Source organism: Melanotaenia boesemani, chromosome 11, assembly GCF_017639745.1.
Source record: "Melanotaenia boesemani isolate fMelBoe1 chromosome 11, fMelBoe1.pri, whole genome shotgun sequence".
In the NCBI taxonomy this organism is placed as follows: Eukaryota; Metazoa; Chordata; class Actinopteri; order Atheriniformes; family Melanotaeniidae; genus Melanotaenia; species Melanotaenia boesemani.
The window spans coordinates 20172097-20191747 of NC_055692.1; the positions used below are offsets into that span (position 1 = coordinate 20172097).

The 19651-nt window shown below is 37.0% G+C and overlaps 1 protein-coding gene across 5 annotated transcripts; it reads right to left on the bottom strand.

Moving 5' to 3' along the window:
* Positions 1–251: 251 nt before the first annotated feature.
* Positions 252–19424, bottom strand: LOC121648622 (kinesin-like protein KIF2A). Of its 5 annotated transcripts, none has more exons than XM_041998840.1 (22): positions 19243–19424; positions 12154–12248; positions 9933–10055; positions 8167–8221; positions 7576–7692; positions 7240–7284; positions 5996–6096; positions 5787–5882; positions 5641–5695; positions 5386–5548; positions 4895–4985; positions 4688–4751; positions 4496–4587; positions 4273–4415; positions 3820–4024; positions 3572–3682; positions 3407–3474; positions 2990–3115; positions 1880–2027; positions 1666–1767; positions 1383–1518; positions 252–1157 (listed from the first exon to the last, which is right to left on the bottom strand). In XM_041998840.1, exons 1-22 carry the CDS (start codon positions 19301–19303, stop codon positions 1072–1074), a joined length of 2283 nt encoding a protein of 760 aa, XP_041854774.1. In that variant the 5' UTR covers positions 19304–19424; the 3' UTR covers positions 252–1071. The 5 variants fall into 5 exon arrangements, with proteins under 5 accessions (XP_041854774.1, XP_041854777.1, XP_041854775.1 ...); XM_041998843.1 differs by lacking the exon at positions 19243–19424 and adding an exon at positions 11873–12075; XM_041998841.1 differs by lacking the exon at positions 7240–7284.
* Between the last annotated feature and the right edge of the window lie 227 nt (positions 19425–19651).

The window sequence follows — 19651 nt, forward strand, 5'->3', positions numbered from 1 at the left end:
TTGGATGACTCAGATTCCCCAAAAACTTCGGAAGGATGCATCTACTTGATTTAATAAGCAGTTTCCGTAATTGAGAAAAAATCAGTTCCCTTCATTTAAAAGAAAAATTACTTCACACTTTTGGTCAAAATGTCAGAATATAATAAAACTAAAGCTGATGGGATGTAAAAACTGAGTTCTAGAGACCTTTTCTACTTGTGAGGTTTGAGGTGATGGAGGTTAATCCATTTATTTTAAAAAATAGTCAGAGGTCATTTTAATGAAACACAATTTTTTTTTATTACTTCAACATTACATCTGGTGCAAACACTGAGAAACATAACCAACAGTAGGTCAGTGGTCTTCACTATACATTTATTAATAGTTTTCTTTCTAGTTTCTGTTCATAAAGAACATAAATGGGTGGAAACATGTTTTGCATGAAGTAAAAGTTTATAAGTTGGTTGCCATATGAAATGTCATGGCACAAATGGAAACAAACTACATGTAAAAACCTGTCAGGGTGATGATTAAAGAAACACAAAGAACAGTGGAGTTAAAAGATTTCTTCCAGACTGGTTAAAACTCAGAGGAAAAGAGATCAACTCACAATGAAATATGCCTCACAATACCAACTGGGAACTCTTAGACAGTGGTACACATAAGCTATTTGGAGTGCACATGCAGAATGTCGGCCAGAGCAACCAGAAATCAAAATACTGGTAAAATCTGAGACATGATAAATTGAGATATAGTCAAACCAGGTCAAAAATACTCAGCTAAAAGAGGTATAAACAAGTATAAAAGAAAACAAAAATAATTTAACAGGAAAAGAAAACTAAACATTCGCCATAAAAAAACAACCTAAAATGGAAGGAAAGACTATTTCCCTTCCTTTTTTTTCTAATAAGATCATAGTGAATGAAGAGCCCGTTAGAAGGGTGATCATAATACATTTCCTTGAGCCTGTTGGTATGTTAGACAGTCATTTTATTTGTGTTTTCACAGCTGCTAATGACAGCTAGATTTGTGCCAAACATCTAGTAGTTATGTTAATGTATGTTTCATTTAAACTTCTTCAGCCTCCCGTCTCTAAAGAGCACGTGGCCTCTTGGGATTGATCTGCTTACTGGCTTGTTCCTCCTCCTGAAGTGCAGAACGGAATGACTTCACTTTATCTGTTTGAGAAGAAAAACCAAAGATGCCACCAATCAGTGTTTGATGCACAAAGTGGAACAGCCAAGTATCAATCAGAAAACTAAATCAAAGCTATAATGACAAAATAAAGATGAAAAAAAAAAAGTATGTGCTTCAGCTTTACCAAAAGTGTTTATAAAAATGAATATATATATAAAAAAAAAGTAATATTTTATCAGTGATGCATGTCTGTGTTTTAATCATACCCCGGAGCTCAGTAAGGATTTCTATTTTCTGGTCTAGTATCTGCTCCAGCTGAGTGGCGTAAGACTCCACATCATAGTCCACCTCCTCCGTCATCTCTAGCAGCACCTTCTCATCTTCCAGCCACCGGATGGACTCCTGCTCAGAAAAGCAGCAGAAATAACTGTCAAAGTAGCTTTCACATAAAATCTCTCCAAACTCAGTGTTATACTTGCATTTGTCATTACGTGGACATAATAAAAGAGCCGGAGTGGTTTCAGAAAGATGTGTTTTTATTTGTTTAACCTGGAAAACAGCTCTGTGGTCTTCCAGGACCTGTTCCTCCATCTCAACTAGCTGAGACACCGCCTCATGGAAGGTGAAGAGCTGGGGGGACACTTCCTCCTCCTGGGAAACATGAATACAATCAGCAAAGAACAGTAAATATTATACGCCATGCAAAAAACAAACATTTTAAAGTAAATTTTTGGTTGAAAGGAGCACATGTTCCTGTCCTTACATTCTGCTCACAGAGCAGTTTCAGGTCATCTCTCTGAGGCGAGATACTCAGCCAATCCTCATCCAAAAGATCCAGCTGGTTGACAGCATGAATGTTAGGTCGCCCTCCTTCCATCACTTGGTTGGGGTCCACTGTCAGCTCCTTCACCCTGCAGACCACAAGAACACTAAACTGGTGACAACCAGGCAGAATGAACGCGACCGCAGCTTCATCTGGTGTATGGAGTAAAAATTAGAGTATTGTGGTCAATGAGGGGAAAAAAGGATATTTTTTAAATGAATGATTTGAAGAATAAAGCCATGGTAAGAAGAAAGAGTAAAGTTGAAATATTGAGGATAAAATTAAAATATTACTACAATAATCTAGCTGGACATCCACAGGACGTGAAAATGAGTTGAGAAAATAATGCAACAGTGGGCTACCATCCACATAATAAAAATGATGGCAGTGTAATACGACCTAAACTTATCCTAAGAATCCATTTTGCTTTTCTTAAGAAACAATGCCACCAGTTTATTTTGTTGAAATTTCACAGGTCATTTTAATCCTCCTCCGAGACCTCGATACTCCCTTGTACAATTGTTTATAAAACATGTACATTATTATAGCATCATGACAGCAGTGACATCATTTAAGGAGATAAATGAATCCCTCTAGCTCTACAATCTGTCAACATCGGTTGTCATGCTAGCTGGAGTCTGTACGATCAGAGCTTGTGTTTAACAAGGCGTCACAGAGCTGATGAGGGATTACTGCCATGTACTGCCAACCTCCAAGTACAGCGCTTATTAATTGAGACTTGGACTGTAAGAGGGATTACCTGCTGTGAGTTGGCTCAAACAAACGCTCATCCTGGATGCGAATACGGACAGCTAAGGCACGTTTTGAACCACCATGCATTTGAAAACACACACAAACACAGACAGATGGAGGTACTATTTTTCCAAGAGGATGAAACTTTGCACACCGTACAAATGAATAAAGGAAAAAAGAAATAAAGAACAGACTTCCACAGTGAATGGCGCATGAAATGAAAGAAAATGAGCTTACAGATTGGTGTTTTTAATGTAAGACAGTGCATGCAATGTTATACTACAAGCATTGCTCAACCTGCTGGGAGAGGTGGCAGCAAAGTCATCGTACTCAAAGGTATTGGTGGGTGAGTGCTCAGGGCGACTTTCCTGACTGCCCTGGGAGAAGGGGATGTCTGATGGACTAATCCCAAATTCTTTCACTCTGCATGGCAGCACCAGTCACACCAGCGCACAGAAGGGCAAAGGGTTGGAAAGAAGTAGGAAACAGCAGGAAAGGAGAGGAAAGAGGAAGGTACAAAATGTCAGAGAGAACTAATGAGAGCAAGCAGAGAAACTGACAGTACCATTCTGATAGCTAAAGTTCATCTAAACTAAAGTCACTAAACATTATAGTGGAAATAAAGAAGCTACAGTTTCTTAGCAGATTCTAATTTATTTTTAATTCTTTTATCACATGAACACTCTCAAAGAGACAGAAGAAGGTCAACCCTACCTGTTGGCATAGCGTAGTGTGTTGAGTGTGTTCTCACAGGACGTCATGCCAGGAGAGATTGTTGCAATCTATAGGGAGAAAGGCAAAACCTTTTAGGCCATTATGTATGGTAGAGATTTAACAACATGAACAAAAAGTACAAATGCAATTAGAAATAAAACAGACCATGCATGTGCGTGAATTCTCCCCAATGAAGGAGTCTCTGAGGACCTGAGTCAGCTTACTGGCCCTGAATGGAGTGTGGGGCTTGTTACGACCAAGAGCTCGGATACATTCCTGAAGCAAAATGAGGAGAAAGACACAGAATGTGGTAAATGGAAAAATAATGCAATTGCAGCATGTTTGTCTTTTAGCAAAAACAATATAAAAAAAAGAATAAAATAGCTTAAACACCAAATACAGAGCCACAATACCTTGAGGGCTAACAGGCTTTTGTTAATCTCAGCTCCTTCCAGACGGGTTTGCCTGTCTGCACTCGACGTGTCCGCCCCCCTCTCATTCCCTGCAAGGTCGATGAGGGAGAACTTGCCATGCATTTTCCCCCTTCTCCGAATAATGATTTGGAACACAGCATGGCTGCGAGATGAGTGAGCGTTGGCCGATGTCTGCCCAGATGTTCTAGGAGAGATAAAAGTGATATAACTATACGCAACACACAAATCCGGAGAATAGAAAAAAGAAAAAAAAAAAAACTGCAGTAGATGACAAGTTTTTCTGTATTTGGTAAGAATACAACGTACAAGGAATATGAGGTGGTTCAAAAGCTGTGACACAATCTAACAAGATATTTGTACATGGACTGAGCAAATTTAAGGATTTGTAACTAAACAATAAACAACCTGAACAACAAGACCCTACTGTCTTACCTGCAGCTGTTGCCCACTTCAATAAGTTTCAGGACATCCTCTGTGCACTTAACCTCTTTCTCCTGAAGCCCAACAACCTGCACTTGCTGTTTCCCATCTTCCAACACCCTCAGTTTAGCCTTGCGATTCAGCAGGTCAAACACCTTTTAAACAGAAAATATACAGTCAGCAATGAAGAGTGCTGTGTTTGAGTGCACAAATAATAAACATATTTATCACTTGCCTTTCCACTGTAGATTTCAAAGAAGGTTGCATACACTTGCAAATCTAACTTCTTGTAGTTGGGTTTCTTCAACATGAGAAATACATCCCGAGCTGCAGAAAAACAAGATGAGATTTTAAAAACTTAGAAAAGTTTTATTAAATCAAAAGAGCATGTTAAAAAAAAGGTGGAAATGTTATCTCATTAACTTACCAGCTAATGCATAAATTCCTTTAGAGCAGTCTTGGTTCTTCCCAGAGAAGTCTCCACCCATAGTCTAAAATACAATACACAACACAGTGTAGATGAATATGTATCATTTTCTAACTGTATTCAAAGGCTGCACAACTCTCAACACAAACAATTAGGTTTGATTTATTTCAAGTGTTGTTTGGATTTTCTCAGTCACATGAAACATACATGCGTTTTGCCACTGCCTGTCTGTCCATAGGCAAAGCAGGTGGCCATGCCCCTCTCAAAAATGGTCTCCACGAGAGGTCTAGCAGTGAACCTGCAGAATAAGATATAAAAATTATCACATGTAGAACAAACTGGTTAGTACCTACAGTTCTGTATGGCCATGCATTCACACTTTCATAACAGTAATAAAAAATATAAGCTATGAACAATGATATCACAATAAATTTAACAAGCACAGCCTGCAATTAATGTTAACTCTTGCTAAATATTTGTTCCCTATTGTTGTCAAGAACTGGCTCATGCAGGAAATTGCCAAGTTTGTCTCTAGAATATTGTAATGTTTTAAATGTACTATGTGTATTACCTTGACATGAAACATGCTATGAACTGATGGTGTAAAAAAAAGAAGTTGCATTGAACTTCTACCAACTGTAAAAAAAATAAGACATAGAAAACTGTGTGTTGTTGTTTTTTTTTCTTATGTTGCCAACCTGTAAACCATCTCATTGGTTGTGCTCTCATCAAAGGCGTAGTCAAAGCGGAAGGTCTGGTTTTCCAGGTAACGGGTCAGGTCAACTTTCTGTTTAGGTTCATGAACCATCACCACATCTTTACTAGGAATGGTGATCACATCTAGATCCTTCATGGACAACTCTGGAACAAAGAAGGAAGCTCTCCAATTATAAAACAACTTTGGTGGAAAATTAGTGCAGCATTTCCAAAAACAAGAAGATAAATTTCCTTACCTTTTTTGTTAAGTGGACGCTTCCTCACACAAACGCATATTCTGTGCTCTTCAATCTTGTCAGTGCATTAGAGGAGTACATTTTCATATTATTATTAAGAATCTGCTTTAACAACAAGATGGAAAGAGAATTTTCACTTTACTCACTACATCTGCGGTAGTCAGGGGCCGGTAGTCGAGACTTGCTCGGAAATCTCGGATCATGTACATGATCTCATAGTTGGGGATAGTGGTGTCTACCTCCTTAAAAGAAAAAAGAAGAGATAAGGTGAGTAATTTCAACATAAATTTCTTTGGAAATTAAGAGCCAATAAATGTATTTAATTATAAAGAAAAACTGAATATCATTGCTGTACCTGGGCTCTCTTCTCCCTGAGCTCCTGCTGCTGAAGCCGGCGTCTTTCTCTTTTCTCCTGCAGCTTCTCCACCTCCTTCACACAATTCGACTTCCTTCTCGCTGCCATTGAGAAAAGAACAGTAATTCCTCTACTTTTCAAAGCTTCCTTATTGCCTCTGGTATTCAGCCAAAACAGAAACAAACTTCAGGATACTTGTAACAAAGCAGAACATTGATAATGGAAACACAGACTAGGATGCAGTGGCTGGCACACAGAGTTTCCAGCATAACAATGGCGGCTTTCTCTTCATTAACAAAAACATTTTTAGTGTGCTCAAAACGTCTTTTATCAGCTTCATCAATCACAAAAGAACTGAAGAACATCAAAGCATGTCATTTACAATGGAGGAGTCTTGTTTTTATTATTGTACTTATTTGAGGGCTGTTCTAAATTAATAAAACAGTCTTAATAAACCAGCAATCAACCAGTTATCCAAAAGCTCCCAACACAGCACACCCACTGATTAGTGTTGTTTCAATCACACAATCACACAATTAGTAACCACAGTAATTCACAAGATAGAAAAATGTAAGTGAAAGCCACTTCTGATTCCTGGCAGCTCTGGCTTGCTCCTGCAGCCCCAGCTTCCCTCTGCAAAGCCTGTCCAAAACCCTGTAATACAGTCCCAGTCTCCTGCTGGCTCCAGACCCAGACAGCCCAGACTATCAGAGCAGAGGGATTTATAATCTGCTCTAATCTGGGAGAAGATGATGAGCTGGGTCAGCACCAGGAAAAGTAAGTATAAGAGGAATCTAGTACCATCAATACGTGAGGGTTGTCCTGTCTGACAGGGACTCAGTGGAGCACCTGATGGGGAAGGAGGGGGAACAGGGAGGTTTCTGTCTTCCTCTTAGACATCAAATGACAGTGAGCACTTTAAGGTTATTGATGCTGTCTGAGTAACACACAGTGCACTGTTTCATGTGTGTACTTGTGTGTGAGTCAGCAGAAATCAGATCTGGAAAAGACGAAGCAGCCAAACAGCAGCACTTTTTTCCATTTGTTTTAATTCCCTAATACCCTGAAAGCATGCCTACTGGATGGATTTTGTTTGTGCTGCCTCGTTTTTGCAAACTGAACAGATAGTAGACATCTGAATGTACAATCTTCCTGTAAGACTAAGACTCGCACAGGCTATTGGGAAACCTATCAGAATCACCATAAAGCACTGAGGGCAGGGGTAACATGCAGATGATACATACAAAGCTGTCCAAACTCCTTTCTGGATATCAGGTGATGTGGGGATTCTGTGATAAATACGTGATCAACAAAACATGAAATATTAAAGACATTTTGACAGCGTTATTGTGTCCATAAATAAAAATGTTGCAACCACAAAAAAAAAAAAGCGTTAGCGTTTTTCCAAACATTCATTTGACAACATATTAAAAAAATGTAACATGAGTATTGTATTTAATTAGAGTGCATTTAATCTTGAGACAGTTGCTTGAATGAATGAAACTAGCTCTCTGACAATATTTTCCTGAAAAATTACAAGCTATTTATAAAAGAAAACACAATAGTCTTAGTTACTATACCATTCTGTAGTTGCTGTTGTGTCTGGGCCTGAGTGGGCTGTACAGGCTGCGGTACTGGAGGAGGTGGGGCAGGTTCTGGCTGCTGAGGCTGAGGTGGTCTGGCCCGGGTTGGAATTGCTGAGAACACAAAACCACAAATATTAAGACAAAGACGTGTTGGTCCAGATGTCACTGAGAAACAATATTTGAGTGTGATAGTAAACTGAATAATGAAATTTGCTTTATCAAACCCCTGAGGGAAATCAAAAAAAATATTATAATAACTAATATAACTATAATTCTGATAATTCATTGTAAAATAGAATCCGTTTTTTAAATCTTCATCCAAAGGTTTGCCTAATATTAAGCGAAAATCACGAGCGATTTCGACCCAGTACTAAATTATTAACATCTTCCTCTAATTCTTTTCCCTATACATCTCAGGACAACCTATGATCAATATTTCTGATCTAACAGGTCAAAAATGTGTGAAACAAGCTGAATGGACATTTCTAGAGATTAAAAACAAACACAACTAACCAATAACAGGTCACTGAAGTGATTATTCCATAAAAAAGTGCAAAATGACATTTAAAACCATATAGAACAAACCTCTATTGTCTTTGGATGGCGCATCAATTTTATTAGGTGCTATTGTCCGTCGGTTCTAAAGGAAGATGAAGAAGAAAGAAAAAAGTAAGATGTTGAATCAACCAGTGCTATTCTAAATGCTGTTTTTACACTTAATGGTGACCCCTGAGGGAGTTTATGTCTTTCCTTAGAGATACAGAAATAGACTATTCCTAACAATCTGATTAGTGGAGATTATAGATTACAAAAGTCTCTTTTCTTATTATAAATGTCTTAGGTCATGCTGCTGGTACACGAACACTTCAAAGAAAATGAATGCAAGCAGCTCCTCCATATACTTCACATTAAAGCATCACAGAATTCTTCCGGGTGTTAAATTACAGTATCATGTAAGAGTGCCAGGTGCAGGCATTCAACTGGAACACTGCATTTTACCAGTCAGTCCACAGCTTGTGAATGACATAAAAAAAAAACCCTTTGTTCAAAGAATAAACTTTAAGCAACAAAAGCCTATTCTGAATTACACCACAACTCACATTAGAGTTTTGGTTTTAAAAAACAAAACAGAGCAATGTGCTAAAACAATGCATCACAACAATATTCAACTAAACAATCCCAGTTGTTGCACCACTCCAGACCTTTAAACCCGATCACTCCAACAAGCTGACTGATTCTTTGGGTCCCTTAATATAAAATATTTTTTTAGTGGACTCTGGACACAGCTTGAGAGCTGACAATTGGTCAATTTATTCCATTCTTCTGTTTATCTTGGGCGAACCGGACAAACTGGAACTAGGGATAAGAAATTAGTTCCAAAATTTTAAATAGTCATAAAAATATTAGACACTGAATGGATTATATACTCATCTTGTTATGGAACCATTATTGATTGAACCATCCGCTAGCAGTAATGCATTGTTATCACCACAAGATGACAGTAATGTACCAAGCTCTTTGCCAACTGCCATGAAAAAATAGAAGAGTTAATGATCTCTGTCAGGCTTCGGTACAATCTGGGATACTGTGAGCTTAGATGCTAATAGTTAAAGACAAACACTTTTGTGTGTGTGGAACTCAAAAAACACAAAGAAATGAAGGCCAGTACAAACTTTTAGGTAAAGCCAACATGAACATTTTCACAATGTATGAAACAGTCTGTGGTAAGTATGATACTAGTCATTACACTCCATTAGGTTAATTATTATTAAGGGTTAATGGGGGGCTTTCTGTGTGTTAATGGATGGACAGCTTGGTCTCAAGTGATTGGTAAGTAAAGATGAAATGTACTACTTAATGTAAATGATAAAGACAAAGTTATGGTGAAATTTGGTGTAATGATCTGATAGTTCTGGCATATCCCAATCCCAGCACTAATGCACACATTGAACTTAACAAGACTGATTAGCTGGTTACCCAGAATTATCCAGACTCTATAATAAGGCCCAGCAGACTGAGCCACAATTTAACACTCTGCACAAGACAGCACCCTGACCATAATGTTAAATCAGAATTTTATACTGAGAAACAAAATGTTTTATTATTTAGAAAATCTAAATCATACCATGTACCTATATCAGCCATGTTAGTTTCCCTTAGCTAAGCAATTATTTTTTTATGAATTAGCATCTATGAAGACAGTAATTATAAAATGGACTATTGTGGAATTGTTTTAATTGGACCACAATGAATCGGCTTGAATTGATTGTAAAGTGCCTTGAGATGGCTTTGTTGTGAATTGGTGCTATATAAATAAAGCTGAATTGACAAGGTGGCATAGCAGTACTTACCTTTGCAATTTTGTTGACCTTTACAGATGTGGGTGTAGGAGGGGGTGGGGTCTCTGGACTAGGGGCAATCTCTTCATCTGGAGCTACATCAGGATTTAGTGCAAATATGCTCTCCAAATCAATCTGTCCAGAAACAGGATAGTGTTATTTCACATATATGAAACTGTGATCTACAACATTAGACAGGGCTAGAGTAAAAAAATAATAATTAGTAGTAAATTAGTAAGGTCACAGCAATGTAGTTATATAAAGTCTGTGTTTATACTGACATGCCATATATGCAAATAGCTCTGGCATGCATCACTGCAGTTGTTGAGATTTCTCTCTTCACAATGGCATACCCATTTTCAGATGACGTGATTGATGACAAAGTACACATATTGAAAAGGGCTATCTGAGTGTTCTAGCTTCCTGGCTTTTTCAGACAGCAACCTGCATGAGTGGTACCAACTGTCAGGGCCTGGGATATGTTGCCTCTGTAGATGTATGTTTTTGAATGAAGTAGAAGATGCTTAAAGGTCTCATATTATAAATATTTTCAACAGCTTCATATGGGTGTCAAAGGTCCAACAACAATGTTCTCAAAATGTATTACCCCAAACTCAACCTTGGTCCTTAATTTCAGCCATTCTAAAACTGGCTTTAGTAGCTCTACCAATAACAGCCTCTTTCTGTGTCTGAACCTTTAAATGTTAATGAGTGGTGCCTGACCACACCCACTCCACACCCCTATCTTGGAGAGGATCCAGCTTTCGCTGGCGCCTCCTTGGTGATTTTAGAGGGAAGCTATCCAGGGAGGTGGGTCAATGGCAGTATCCATTACAGAGGAGAGTGGTTATTTCCCTTCATGAGGTCACAAAGGGAAAGGTCTCAGACTCACACGTTTGAACACACATTCACTAAAAAGTCTTCAAGTGAGAAAGGTGACAGAATTTTCTCATTGTTGGACACATATGACAAGTAGAAAACCTTTAGAAAGTGAGATTTGCATAATATGGAACCTTTAACTTCTTGTACAAATATTCTGTTGGTGTTTGTAAATATTATTAAATGCATAAGCTTCCTTTAGTCTGCCAAACTTTAGTCAATCCTCTTTTGCCTACCTTGACGTATTTGAAACCAGTTAAGCCAGTATTCTCTGACAATATCCTGTCAAGCCCTTTTTTTGTCTTATCTTGGATTACTTGTTTTCTGGTTTGAAACCGCCCCCAGAACAATAAATTACCCTTTGATGGTTTGTCCCAACTTTAAAGGCTCCCTGTGCTGATACAAGAAAGAACCTCGATTAGGCCAACAAATTCAATGCTGATTTTAAAGTCAAAGGGCTGTTAAAACTTTAAATGTTGCAATTATTTTTTTTAATCATTGTTTTTTTTTTTATTAGCTTGTATGCATGTATAAACTGTCTTATATGAACCCAAGAGGATGACAGTGAAAGGCTGAATGCAGATGAAATACTGAAATTACTTATCAGTTCACCATTTTTAATCTTTGGAATTTTTATAATATTCATCAAGATTATTTTTTTAATGCGGATGTTGAAATATATTGTTCAACTCACATTTTGGGACTTGATCAGAGTAACAACCTGTGTAAGCTCATGCACATTAGTGTGGAGAAGACTAAAGCTTGTTACATACTACGCGAGAACTTGATTCTCGAGGCCGCAAGAACAAGAAAAAAAGTTTGTTTTGGTGCGGTCAATTCATACTCCACGAGAAGCTTCGTCCACGACGGGACAGGATTGTGCACGCAGCAGTGTCCGTGTCTTTATCATTTTCGTACCTTGATCAAAACTAACCGTTCAATCTTGCACCATTGGAAATGCGTAAGTGACAACTTTTCACTTCCCGCTTTTCTGTGTTAACCATGCCCACCTCAAATGTCCAAAAAATCACACAATATTTCTCAGAGCTCTACAAGAAGAAATTTCTGCTCGCCTGATGCATCAAGAGCACTCTGCAAGATGTCCTCAACCACGTCCGCGAAAACAAATCATGTCATTTTGTTCTTGTGGCCTCGAGAACAAGAAAAAGCTCTGGCTTCTCGCGGAGTATGTAACAGCCTTAAGTGTGACTGTAGGACATGTAGGCTAGTTGCATAATCACAGCACTTCTGGAATGTCTGGATGAATTATTCACAACTGTGGAAAAAAAAAGCAAATGAAGCTGCTGGTTAGGGTGCTTTTAGAGGAAATAAAAGGTGGTAAATAGTCATTTACCTCTTTCCCTTTTGTGTCTCCGTTTTCTATCCACTCGACGGTGACGCTCTCGTTGTCGTCATTTAGTGAGGTCACCATTGCCTGATGTATACGTCCTGTGAAAGTAGCAGGGACAAGAAAACTCAAATATCATATAATCAGAATAACAACAACAAAAAAGAACACTTTTAGAAAAAGAACAACTTTTGAACTAACAATACTGGTATTTTATTTATTTATTTATTTAACTGTTAAAAACAATAACACTGCTGTTTTTATTTGATGACCATGGTTCTATGTTACTGTTATCTAAAATGTTGAAATCGTAATGACACAGCAGAGAAATTAAATGTATTAAATACATTTTATTGGTACAAAAGTACAAAAAAATAAACTGCACCTGTACAAAATAATTTTGTTCAACATCATTTCCAAGTTGTAAAAATAGTCATCTGTGATTCTTTTCAGTTTGTGATCATGTGAATTTTGGTTTCAGATAATCCAAACAGAGTTTGAATGACACAAAAAAGAAAAATCCTGTCCAAATAATAATAAACATTCACATAAAAAAATGTTTAATTTGGTTTTATTTTGCAAAATGAATTAGGTGACAATTCCTGTAAATATTATGTGAGAACAATGAGATATGTAGGAGCTACCCTTAGTAAATTCCAAAACTAGGTGTAATAATGACGAGTGGTCAACAACGGCTGATGTTAACCTTCAGGACTCTCTCTACAGTGTAATGACGGCAGCTGTAAAAGGCCTGTTAAGTCCTCCCATTTTTGCCTGTGTGGATTTGACTGCACACTGCTAGTTCCCTTCACAGTTCTAAGGAAAGACCGTGTTCCAGTATCCATTATTTAGTGACACACTGGGAGCAAGCAAGTAAAAGATGCTTTCAGTGTTCTTAACTGCTGAACATTTGACTGATTTGGCCTGCAGTGGTTTTACACAGATATTTTACAGCACAGGAAAAGTGGAGTCGTCGTCTTTAAACAGTGGGAGAATAACACTACCCCTACTGTGTACTCTGATTATTACGAACATTTGAGGGGTATTTTACTGCCATGATTGAAATATTAATATAATATGTGAATATATATATGCACCTGAAACAAATGCATTAGTAAATTAACTGATAAATTCTTCACCTCTGCATTAATAATTTGCTTTAGTTTGTTAACTAAACTTTGGCTGTGTCTAATAATTGACTGGTTTCATGCTGTAAAATGAACTAAATTAAATATTTCTCAAATCTGGACGATATGAAGGCTTACTGACCTATAGAAGACTAGCCATAGGTCTGTCTAGGATGACCAGTGCAGAAGAAACATAGCAAGGCAAAGGAGTGCCAATCACCGCTTCATTATACCGCTTTTTCTGAGGCACAATGTTTCTATCATTAGTTAAACTGGTGCAAAGCCAGATGGGCAACATATTAAAAGTGTAGCTGCTTCAACAGACCTAAAAGATTAATTTTTCATGTCTCTATAACTGTTGAGCAAATGAACAACATAGATATTTTCAGAAAACCCTATCATTTAGCTTTGCGGTGGAGAGAACCAGTCCAAAGTTGACTGCAGGTGTTCATTATGAAACATATCTGGACTATGTCTTGATCCATCCTCCACCTAATTATTTATCAATTCTCATAAACTTTTTGTTTTTAATAAGCATGATAGGATCATATCCTCAATTAACTACAATTCCAGTATTTACTTGTTTTGATTATTTTTTTACGTATTAGAGTTGGGGCCTATCCAACACTTGTATCAGGTTCTGATACATCATAAACTGATGTATTGATAGTCGACTTTATAGTTATAATAAATACTCTTTGTTAATTTAGATATATAGAGGTGCATGCTGTTTTGCATAATAAAATAATAACAACTAAAGACTATATTCTACACAGCACACACTAGCTATCAAGCTGACAAAGGGAAGGCTTAACTATTTGTCAGGCTGCCACTCAGTGCACACAAACCCAAATAATACATGATCATGCTCAGAAACAACAAAGCACATAGCAAACTGCAGGTATTCACCACAGTCTACACAACCTAAATGACCTGAAATATAGCAAGTATTACCCATTTAAGTGCAACTAATTATCTATGCAACAGCCAACTGGACTGTTGTTCAGTTAGTAGCAAAGTACAGGACACAGTGCAGCTTTCTAACTTTTTAAGAAGATTCATCTTTGTGTATTATTGAGAAAAGATCAGTCCATCTCTTCTAATCTTAACGTGTATTATCTAAATTTAACTGTATTATAAAATAAAACAGCATAGTATACACATGTTCACATCTAACAACAGTGTAAGAATGATCCAGGATCAGCAGATCCTAGAATCCAAATTCAGTGATCGAACCAAAAATAAGAAAGAGATTGGCATAATTTTTATACTAACATCAGTCATTCATTGTGCAGCGTATGGAAATGTCTGATTTTTTTCTTTTTTTAAACTCAAGTTTTCCTTCTACAGAGTTACAGCATTACAAGGACTACACAGTGGAAACAAATAAGAGCAACTTCCATGAAGTTGTTTGAAAGTCCAGCACACAATTTTTAACACAAATTACATAAATATTGGTGTGCACCATCAAATACTGACAGCAAACCTAATGAATATGACCATGTTTATCAAGCGCGAGTTTGGATTTACAGACTGATTTTCGTTTCTTCAATGACAAGAGTCCAGCTCTGTTAATATCACTCATAGCAGACACTTACACTTAAAGCTAGTAGTAAATTAATTCAGAGCGACAACCACTCTGTACTTCTCTGTATTCCTTACTTGTAAGTCACACTGGATAGAAGCATCTGTAGTATCAATGTAATGTAATAAATACACATATAGTGAAACAGCTTTACATGTGCTGTGCTGATAAGACAGTTGGTCTCACCTACAGTGAGATGGTACAATATGTGATGGAAAGCTTAGTCATACTGTACCATAAGGTACTGTGTAATAGAAAAGCACTGCAAAAAAAAAAAAAAAAAAAAAAAAAAAAGATAATATAATCCCCACAAAACGGGACAGAAGGGCTAAAATATAAGGCCAAGGACGTAAATAAGGATTAGGTCTTGGTTTTACACCTCTACTTGAAGAGTATCAAAAACATGCCATTCTGTAATAGTCACTGCAGCATTCACAGGATTTTTAACATGTGGTACTTATTGTCAAGTGAGTCCCCCCAAATCATGTCTCCATGCTGATAATAGGTATTAGCCACCAGTATAGAATAGACAAAAGAAAAAGCAAGTGTGGGTGGTGGTTTGACTGATCTCAGCAGTTAAGTTAGAGACCACAGCCTTCCTGTGGGTTCAGTCATAGGATTCCTTCAATTAAATATTGCATACGTAACAGCAACCAAGCAGAAACCAACTTCCTGGAAATGATTTGTGTTCAAAGACCTTGCTAAACAACTTGCAAGTTTAGAATTACATAAATATAGAATTGTAGTGCAATTGGCAATTTAAAAAGTATGTAATATGATAATTACATCTCCTTTCTGCAAATTTATACTCGATTTCAGATATGCACATGAAACATCCATTACAAACCAGCAATAAGTGTCTGTATTGAAGGGTGAAGGGTGTAAAAGCATGGTACATCAGCGTCTTCAGAAGATGCAGTCTGTGCAAACAACAGATGCAATTCTGTAGGTGGCAGGCCAATTTTAACTTGCAGTTTTTGTGAACTGCCAAATTCAATTTGGACCAATTAGAATTTTCTAAGAACTATAGTAATGGCATACAAAATAATATTTTTTTCTATTGTTTCTTTTTCATAGTTATATATATCTTAATTAAAATTTCACCTGTGTGTTCACATGAAATGATCAACTACAACTACAAGTTTCTTCAAAATGGCAGCAGATTACAGGACCTCTTTCAGATACTGGACGTGAGCCAGCAAGTAGGAAAAAGATTTTCAAGGGCACAGCCCAAATTTCAAATGTATTATCAATATGTAAGTATAGCATATAAACTGTCTACTTTAATTAATAATATCAAGTGCAATGCACATTCGTTTTTTTTTTTTTATAAATTTTTTCTTGAGAATCTTAGTATTGGCCGAAACTTAAAAAAATAAATAAATAAAAATCTAAACAGGCCAAGAAATTTTCAAGCCATGCATCTCCACCTTAAGAATCAATATGTTTAGGCCAGGGATGGTAAACTTTGGTCCTCAAGGCCCACTGCAAGTTTTAGATGTTTTTAGATGTTTCCCTGTGTCAACACACCTGACTCAAATTAATGGGTCATTGTGCAGAACTTTGACAACGGGCCTTTGGATATATTTTATTTGAATTAGGTGTGTTGAAGCAAGGAAATATCTAAAATCTGAAAGACAGTGGCCCTAGAGGACCAGTTTTACATCAATGGTTTGAGTCAAGTTTTGTTGGCCATCACACTTTTCAACAAAGACTAATTATTAACGTTCATGAAAACACTCCTACTTCCATCGTAGCAGAAATTACATAAAATGACAAAGCAACCAAATTGCTTAACTAGAATAACAAAAACTCTGAATTCTCACATAGCAACATGATTTTATCAACCTGCAAGAAGTGGCCACTTTATGTATGCTGACTACCCTTCATATCTAATATCTTCCAAAAACCTCCAGTGCATATTTCCAAAGATTTTCAATTAAAAATGTGTGACAACACGTACAAATATTGGTAATGAAAGCACGAGTTATTAATACATCTTTAAAAGGCTAAAACAGAACTCAGAAGGCCATTGTCTCCTTAATGTGGCAACAATAAGAACAGAAGACTGGTCTTTTTCGATAAATAATTGAACTAACCATTTCAACTTTAAATATATATATATATATATATATATATATCTATACATACATACATACATATACACACATACATACATACATATACACACACACATATATATATATATATATATATATATATATGTGTGTGTGTGTGTGCGTCCATATTGCACACATATACTTACTTTGAAAACTCAAGATAGATATTTGGTGTTTCAACAGACCAACCATTAACCAGTAATCTAATTTGTTCATCTTTCTGTCAGCTGATCATCTCATTTATCTTTTCATTAATCCTTTGACCGAAAACACAGAGCCTCAGGTTTCAAGGGCACAGCATATGTTCTGTGGCTGACATTGTATACCTAAAAGTTCCAGATACACTGTTGGGTAGGAGTTGGCTATGAATTCAATGAGTGGTTAGTTGCTTTTTCACAAGCTGACATACAAAGTCAGACACAGACTAGCTTGTCTTACAGCTGCTGATAGCTGACTTTCTGTAACTGAATACACCATCGATAGTGTCCTACTTTTATACAAAATCGAGCTGAGTGGGCATGCCCACACCTCCCAGTAGTTGAAGGGGCTTAAGATGTGGTGCTCTACTAAGCCCTTCAAGCCAAACACACAAAGCCAAACACACTAAAAAAGTTGAAAAGCACATCAACATATCACAGACTGACAACTATTATGCAAACACAAAATACCCTCCAAAGATAAAACAAGGAATTTATCTTCACAAGTAGGAAGAGTATAAACAAGTTATTATGTTAGAGTTGATAAATAAGAAAAAATAGTATATTAAATGGCTCAAAAAGATTCAGTATAAGATCCTGCTCTCAACAAGCATGGCTATGAAACTGGAGGAAAATGGAAGCAGTGGAAGCAAGTGAGAGTCCTGGCAAAATCCAGGGAGCTGGCTGCAACAGATGGGGTAGTGGCTAATAGCCTGAATCTGGACCAGCTTGTCACCAACCCCCAGAGACAGGGCAATCCCTGATCTGGATACAACAGTAACTAGCATAAAACTGACAAACAAAACAGCTTTCCTCTCTGGGCCTGCTGTGCATTTAATTCACATCTCATCCTTGATCTCAGGCTCATAACAAAGTCTCAGATGATGGGGACCTCCAGTTATTACTATCACTTACTGCTAGTACAATGGTGAAAACACCTCCAACAGTAGCTTCTAAAAGGTTATATTTTAAGTATTCTGATAATGAATATTATCATATGGGTTTATAACAAAACAAAAGTGGGTGAAATCAAAACATATCCAGAAACATAAACTTTTAAAGGCTTTGTCTTTGATGGACTGGCACACATTAGAAAAGTAATGAAGAAGCAGTCTCTTCATTTCTGTCAACTCAATTGTTAATCTTTAAAATCAAACTGAAGCTCAATCCAATTTTCTTCCTGAACCACTACATTTAACAGTACTGCTTTAATAAGTAAAACGCTGGAAAAGGTGCTCTACTCACTTTATCTTCATTCAGTCGCTATCTCACTATTTCTTTATGTTATGTATAATATGTTCTCTCTTAGATCTTATCCAACAAAGCTTTAACCTCACGCATAATCCACATCTACAAAGCCAGTGTGAGAAAGATCTTGGGACACGCCTGTCTTTGGTTTTATCACAGCATAACATGGGAAAACAACGTTTGAAAATAGTCTAGATATTCGACCTGTTAATGGTTTTAACAGGAACTCATGTGTTAACTCTGTAAATATTTTATAACTCTTTGACTGTTAATAAAACAAATAAATAAAAATACAGTCAATGAACAAGTTAAGCAGAATAATGATGGTTAAGTTCCAGCCCGGCTGACTGCTGTTACAAAGCCGGGAAATAGTCATGTTAGCCGTTTAAGCTAACCATACGCTAATGCTAACTTGCTTAGCTAGCTAGCCTGATAAATCTAAGAGATTAATTTCTTGTTAAAAACACAATTGAGATAATGATAAGGTAGTACAGTTAATGTACTACTGTGCCTTGTTAAATTTCTACTGACAGCATATGCTATTAGCAAAATTATATAAACAATGTCAATTTACAGCAACATTTAAAAAAATGCTTTAATTCACATTGACGTTTGCTAACAAAGGTAAGCACCCATTCAAACGCTAAGGCCATGGTGGTACTCTCCGCCCTGAGTCTTGGTGAAGCTAACGCTAACATCAACGATACATTCTGCAGCCAGGAACAACGGTTGCTATATTGAACAGCAGTGCAGCAACAAAGATCCCTACACAACTTAGACAGTGCGACGGAAAAATGAGCAGACAGGATGAAACTTACCATCACTCCGTTTTATCTCCACATAAGTACCCACGACTATCTTCCCAAAACCAGACGCCATTACTACATCACTTAAAAAGAAAAATAAACACAGGACTATGGACTTATTATAAGCCGGGTAAATACAGCTTCTTCGTCAGTCTTTGGTTTGGGAGGAAGGTACAGGGACAGAATGAGGTAACGCTACGAATAAGGAAGTACTTCCGGTCCGGTATTTTCAAAAGAAAACTGAATCAGACCCAAACTTAATTATTTTCTCTGTAACCACAATGTAACAGAGACAAAAAAGAAATAGCTTTTCTCCCTGGAAGCACAAGCAGCAAAATAAAAAATAAAAAATTTATAAACACGATAAAAAAAAATACTTAAAAACACATATTATGTTCACAGTGAGCACAAATTATTACAA

What these genes read in the sequence shown, in the direction of transcription:
- LOC121648622 (XM_041998840.1), bottom strand. Translation starts at nt 19,303, where the DNA reads ATGGCGTCTGGTTTTGGGAAGATAGTCGTGGGTACTTATGTGGAGATA. An exon ending in GCGTCCACTTAACAAAAAAG is followed by an intron (nt 5,549 to 5,640) that starts GTAAGGAAATTT and finishes TCTTTGTTCCAG; the next exon opens with AGTTGTCCATGAAGGATCTA. An exon ending in AGGAATTTATGCATTAGCTG is followed by an intron (nt 4,588 to 4,687) that starts GTAAGTTAATGA and finishes GTTTTTCTGCAG; the next exon opens with CTCGGGATGTATTTCTCATG.